This window comes from Mus musculus, chromosome 14, assembly GCF_000001635.26.
Source record: "Mus musculus strain C57BL/6J chromosome 14, GRCm38.p6 C57BL/6J".
NCBI lineage: Eukaryota > Metazoa > Chordata > Mammalia > Rodentia > Muridae > Mus > Mus musculus.
In genome coordinates this window covers 4,934,624-4,940,897 of record NC_000080.6, presented here as the reverse complement: position 1 = coordinate 4,940,897, position 6,274 = coordinate 4,934,624, and the positions used below count along the sequence as shown (strand labels likewise).

The 6,274-nt window shown below is 45.5% G+C and overlaps 1 protein-coding gene across 7 annotated transcripts in view; it reads right to left on the bottom strand.

Moving 5' to 3' along the window:
• The window catches only part of Gm10410 (predicted gene 10410), a 61,942-nt gene that overhangs the window by 51,501 nt on the left and 4,167 nt on the right, over positions 1 to 6,274 (bottom strand). For 4 of the 7 annotated variants that reach the window (XR_003950940.1, XM_011244813.2, XM_017316315.2 and 1 more), the window contains exon 2: positions 1,838 to 2,031. Coding sequence is in view for 5 of the 7 variants with exons in the window: in XM_011244813.2 (XP_011243115.1) it covers positions 1,838 to 2,031 (194 nt within the window). In the remaining 2 variants the exon portion in view is untranslated. Of the gene's footprint in view, positions 1 to 1,837; positions 2,032 to 2,253; positions 2,561 to 6,274 lie in introns of those variants that run through there. The other 3 variants (XM_006518190.1, XM_011244811.3, XM_011244812.3) reach the window with 3 other exon arrangements.

The window sequence follows — 6,274 nt, the reverse complement described above, 5'->3', positions numbered from 1 at the left end:
GCTGCCCTTAAAGAAGAGTGCTGCTTCTATGCAGATCATACAGGAATACTTAGAGCTTTTATGCAGAAACTGAGAGAAAGATTAAAGCGAAGGAAACAGGAACGGGATGCTCAATGGGGGGTGGTTTGAGTCACAACCATCTTGGATAATTTCTTTGATTTCTGCTGTAGCCGGACCAATCCTTATGATATGCTTAGCTTTAGTTTTCGGCCCTTGTATAATAAATAGAGGAATGGCTTTCATCCAGAGTAGAATTGATACAGTAAAACTCATGGTTCTTCAAAGGCAATATCAACCTATAGTTCAGGTAGATAAAGAGTTAGGGGACACCAATCTCTAAAATTCTATGATTAGAATTAGTCTAAACAGAAGAAGAGGGAAATGAAAGGAAATTAAACAAATAAAAGGTTTAAACTAAAAACGTCTGGGACTGAGACTACAAAGAAAACAAGCCCGGGCATGCCCAAGTCCATCTTGAAGCTAGGTCACCCGGTCATAAAGATAAGGGAAGGAATGCAGGAACTGGTTCTGACTATCTTGGCTGACTCATTGACCCTCTGGCAGCCCGGCGCCTCCTGCTCGCTCCCCTTTCTATAGACAGCATAGTCAAAAGCTGAAACATTAACCAGATGCGTTGTCTACTCAGATAAGCCCCCGGCTTTAGAATTCTTATATGTCCCGGCCTGCACATACTACTCTGCTGACTCATAATCATGTTGCTGATGTTTGAATGGGTCCAATCGTGTGTAACCGCGTCAATTCTGCCTAGCCCCTAAACCCTACCCTATAAAAACCCCAGTTTTTGAGTCTCGGGGTCTATTCATCTGTCTCCTGTGTGAGATACGTATCGACCCAGAGCTCCGCCATTAAAGCTGCCTTGTGCTTTTGCAACAAGAAGGTCCCTTGTGTTTCTTTGGGTGACCCCACATCCCAAGACTTGAGTGGGAGGGCTCCTTCTTGGGGTCCTACATATACATCTACTGCATTTTAGATGCCAGCATACGCTCAAACAAACACTAATCCAAACTGTTTCCATGTAAGACTCCCATAAGCCTTAGGCAGCTAATTGTCATGAAATGACTGTAGATGAATTGCTTTGGAAAATCTGTTACTAGAGGGAGCATCCACTAATTTAATCATTTCCCTCCTCAAAATCTTGCTTTAACTCCTCCAATAACAACAGCCTAGGTGTTGAAGACTTCTAAACTAAGAAGAACGTTAGAATATCTAAGTCCCTTAACATCCAGTAGCCTCTGCCTTCATTATTGAAGGAAAGCTCAACTTTGAGACTAATCAGCACAAAATTGCCACAAAAGCACTACCACACCCTGAAATACCCTAAAGAAATTAACTTGTGATGAACCACCATGGATGTCTGAGCCTTGCACTTTGAAGGAACCTTCAAAACAGAAGCCTGGGCAGCCTGTGGGCACAGCACACCAGAGAAACTGACTGAGAGGCTCAAGCTGCTCAGCTTGCTGTGGGTGGGAAAGCACAGTGGCTGGCAGAATACAGCTTCCAGCAGGGCTTCCATAGCATGAAGCTCATGGGTGAACAACCAAACTCCCTTTAAGTTTCCTAGGTGGGAACTCGCCACCAGGCTTTAACCGTGCTCCAAGACGCTTGCTATGATGGCTAGACAAGTGTTCCAGAACACACCCTAGATATGTCTTCAACCCACCTCAGGAATCCCTAGAGCACCTTCCTATCCCCTGCGTGAGGCCACGCCCCATCCAGGCCACGCCCCTGCGCCCATTCTCCCAATACCAGTTGCAGGGATCTCCCAGAGCTTTCACTCTGCCCACAGCTCTCTCACAGGTGCCCGGCCGAGCCTTACCTTGGTCCCCATCTGTCCAGAGGTGGACACTTTATGGACCAGCTTCTGGGGCCCCTCCTGCTCTGATTCACTGTTGGACGAATCCTCTCCTGGTCCTGTAGCAGTAGGGGAAACCGCACTGGCCCCAGTGACAGCTCCTCCAGTGAAGCCCTGAGGGTGGTGCTGGCTTCTGGTCCAGGCATCCGCTCTGATTCCTGCAGGGACACAGCAGCGCCCCGAGGGGCTGTGGTCAGCTGCTGGGCTCTGCCCGAAAGTCTGAGCCCTGCACCTGGCTAGCACCATCTTCCCTTATCCCCTCCATGCAGCAACCTGGACCCGGGACTCTGGATCACAAGTTGCCCCTGCCTAGACCTCTTTGGTCCTCTGCACACTTCACAACTGAGCACCCAGCCTTGGGATGTTCTGTGGTTGCTGACCCAGGATATGACCAGCACCGGAATGAGAGGATGGAAATCGAGATAAGCCTCGAAGGACCTCCCTCTTACTCCTCCTAGGGTCTGGAGGGCTCAGAGGGAATGGAGAGTAGAGATAGGGAGGGGCATGAAGCAGCAGGTCAGGCAGTGGAGATTCTCCTCCCCTTGTTCTAGGCAGCAGGAGTGAGGAGAAGGCTCCTGAGGGAAACGGGGACATAGAGCTATCTCCTATGTTCTGGGGTGCACTCTGGACCCTGAATCCCTTCACATACTCGGACCACGAGGTTCAATTCCAGCTAAGTAAAAGTTCCCTCTGCGCAGGAGAAGAACTGGGTCTTACGGACCCTCAATCAGCACCATTGCTAGGACCTTACCTCCCACCTCTGCCTGAGGGTTCCGGTCCATTATGCCACCTCTACAGTGCTGTTTAGCTTCGGGCCCACCCCCATCTGGCACATTAGGTAGAGAAGAGCATTTTCTGGGAGGTTCAGCTCTGCTCTGAGAGCTTTTGGTTCAGAAAGAGTGATTCCCTTTGGCTAACAGGAAGCTGGGAAGGGCATGATGAGGACACAGAAACAAGAGAGGACATGCATGCAGCCCAAGATGACAATATGCCGAAATAAATGTCTAGGCTAAAGCGCCCATCCAGAATGCCTGGAAGAATGCACCGAACTAAGTGAACAAAGTATAAAGTAAAGAATATATATACACACACCCACAGGAGAGAACACCACTCCCTGGTCCAGACTAAAGTCTGAGGAAAGAGAATCCACAGGCTGGAGCCTCAGCTCCCAGGCTTCCCTGGCCAGCTGCTTCAGCACAGCCACAGGGAAGAGCTACCTTGCAGCAGCAGTGCACAATGCACATTCGACCTCAAAATCCTACACAGGTGGGGGAAGAGGGGCTGAGGGAGAGGGTAGGAAAAGGACAGGCTTCCTGCTGTCCACCTTAGAAACCTTCACAGTGCTGTTAGTGATTTTCCAATGGTGAATTCTCTACCGACTTGGTGGGGGGGTTCTCAGTAGAGCAATCCTTTTAGCACAGAGACAGCCTCTCTTTTGCGTCAGTTATTCCCTTTAGCGAGGGAAAACACGGGGTGAAATGGACTTCAAAAGTCCTTCTGGCCCTATAATATGAAATTCTGTAACTACTAGTACACACTGCCGAGAACTTTCTAAGAAACAATAGCATCAAATGGCCTTGGTTGGAGATCCAGATCAGTGCCTAGAGTACAGAAAGCCTATACACGGCCAAAACCAAAATAATGTCCTTTTAGTGACCTTTGTCTTAGTCTGACTATTTGGTCACAGACAAGTCAAGACAAAGACCCCTAGTAAAAGGCCTAACACAGTTCAGACTTTTCCTTTTAATGTAAAGAAGACAGAGGGCACAAGCTGGGACCAAAATGTGATTATGATTCTAATGTTCTCTTCCCCACACTCTATATAGTGAAAGGTCACTTTGGCAGCTATCCTGTATTTCAACCTACACATTAAACTTTCAGGTTTTATATAGCAACATTTCCCAGAATCCAGTCAAGGGTGACTGAAGTGAAAGGTGGTCTAAGGCCCATGCCTATTTGGAGAAGAGGACGGGTTTTATTTCTTACTCTTTGAAAGGATGCTGATTGCTTAAAGACACATTGCACACCTTCACATCCAGGAGCCAGGCAATTAATTTCTCAAAGTGCAGGTATCTGTTACTTATAAAAACCTAGCCTTGCAGGCTGCTCTGATCAACACAGAATTCAGTAACCAGCTCCTAAGGCCTGTAGCTTTGAAAAGCAAGCCAGTCTAAGCTGATTCCTGCTAAGTAAATGACTGCAACTCTACAGCATCTGCAGCTGTAGAGGAAACCCAGGATGGGTGGAAATACTGTGTAGGCAAAGAAAGGAAAGCTGCCTCATTTCCCACTAAAGGCAGCTCAGGGGAAAAGCCTGGTGGAAGCCCATTGCTTCTGGGAAACTTTCAAGGAATCCCCAATTTAAAATAGTTTCTGACCTACTAACTGCTTCTCCTAGTTAAAAGTGTTCACAATGGTTCTCTGACCTAAGGGACATCCACTTGTCTTTTCTTTGTTCAGTGTGTTTCTTTGTTTTGAGGGAGTCCCCTAGCACACCTCTGGCCCAATCTGACTTGGCATTTATGGCAGGTCTCCAGCATCAAACTCTATTTCTCAATATGGCTACTACAATTTCAAATACATGGCATATTTGGTTTATAAAAAGTTCCTTGACTTTCTTTAGTGTTTTAGATTTTCAAATAATTTCTCCCCTTCTGCTCATGAAATCCCTTTTATTACTGTTACTTTGAGATCTTCATTGGTGAGCCATTGTAGTGCACAACTTTGGTTACAGAATTCCAGAGGCAGAGGCCAGCAGACCTTTGAAATGTGAGGCCAGCCTGGGATATACAATGAAACTTCTATGTAGAACATATCACTAATCTTGTTGAAAGCTTGCATGTTGGAGTTTAAGGTATGAGTGCTGCCAAGAGCTGGAAGCCAGTCTGGGCTACATTGTAACAGGCCCGCAAGAGCTACACAGCAAAATCTTGTTTCAAACAAACAAACAAAAGCAAGAAAGAGTCTTGGCCATACAGTCTATAGATGCTACAGTCAGGGTTGAATAGAAAGGAGTAAAGCTGACCTCTCCAGTCAGTTTTCTACTTAATAAGGTGCCATACCACCACCCCCAAAGTACAAGAGACATGAGCCAAAGCTGATTAAATCTTTATGAACACTCTATTACTACTTACAGTTATTCTGAACTAATCAATTGCTCACAAGCAGAATCATGAGACACTTAAAGTGTCTAATCCCATGTTCTAAGGTTTTACCTTCAATTGTGATAGAACTTAAGAGTTATGTGTCATATCTTGAAAACCATGAGTGGGTACTTGAGAAGCCATGGTGCAGGGCTCATGTTCCTGATCAGTCCAGAAGCAAAGGACTACAGATGGAACCAGCACAGACTGGAAGGCTGCCCTGGCAGCAATATGGGCCCAATTCCGCAATCACTATGTGTTCCGTAGTCAGAACTTAACATTCAAAAAGTTTGCCCTGGTTCAATTTTCTTAGTTGTTATGCCGATAACAAAACATTCTCTGAGCAACAGTGCTGTCGATTACAGGAACTTCTGTGGTCCTAGCCCACAAGGCCAAAGACTCTCACCATCCAGGCAGAAAGTGGAACTGTACAACCTCTAGCTTGTATTGTGGCCTTTTTGCTTTGAAACACTTCTCTTTCTAAGTGTCCATTAATTCTGGACTATTAACTGGTAAACTGCCATCAGCTAATGCCAACAGGTATAGAACGATTTGAAAATAAAAACCAATTTTAGTCAATGAAGTATAGTCAAGCCTCTCTCCACTTAAGATATTTTGTAAATCCTCCCACATTTTTAAACTGAGTGAGAATTGTAACTACCTATCTGCTACCCACTCCCACCCACGATTAAGGACTGCTTTTCTAAATATCTTCCTACCTGCTCATTCCCAACAGCAAAACACTTTGATTCTCCTCACTTATTTACTTTAGTGATGCTAGGGCAAGCCTTGCACTGACATATGCTCTGTCCCAGATCTACATCCCAGCCCCTATTCTTTTCTACTCTTTTCTCTGGATACAGAGTCTCAATATGTAGCTTATGCTGGCTCCCCAATCTGGGCCCTCTTTCCTCACCTAGTTGTTGTGAATACAGGTGTGCAGCACCACACCCAATTGCCCAAATACTTTTTGGGCTAAAATTTAAATTATGACTATATTCACTAACACTGGAATATATTCCAAAGCTAGCACCAAAGAAAACCAAGAAACTTACTATGCTAGCAAGTATCTTCTTTAGGCTCAAGACTTAGCCAGAATAATGCTAAATAAACTAATATGTATCCAAATTTAGCTAATTAACTTAATTTCACTCCCTCACAGAGAGAATGGCAGGAAGTCCCAGAAAATCCCTTTTCTCCACATGAATCTCCAAGGAATCTTTTGTTTTTCTCTCTGAATAGGAGAAATCAGGCCATCA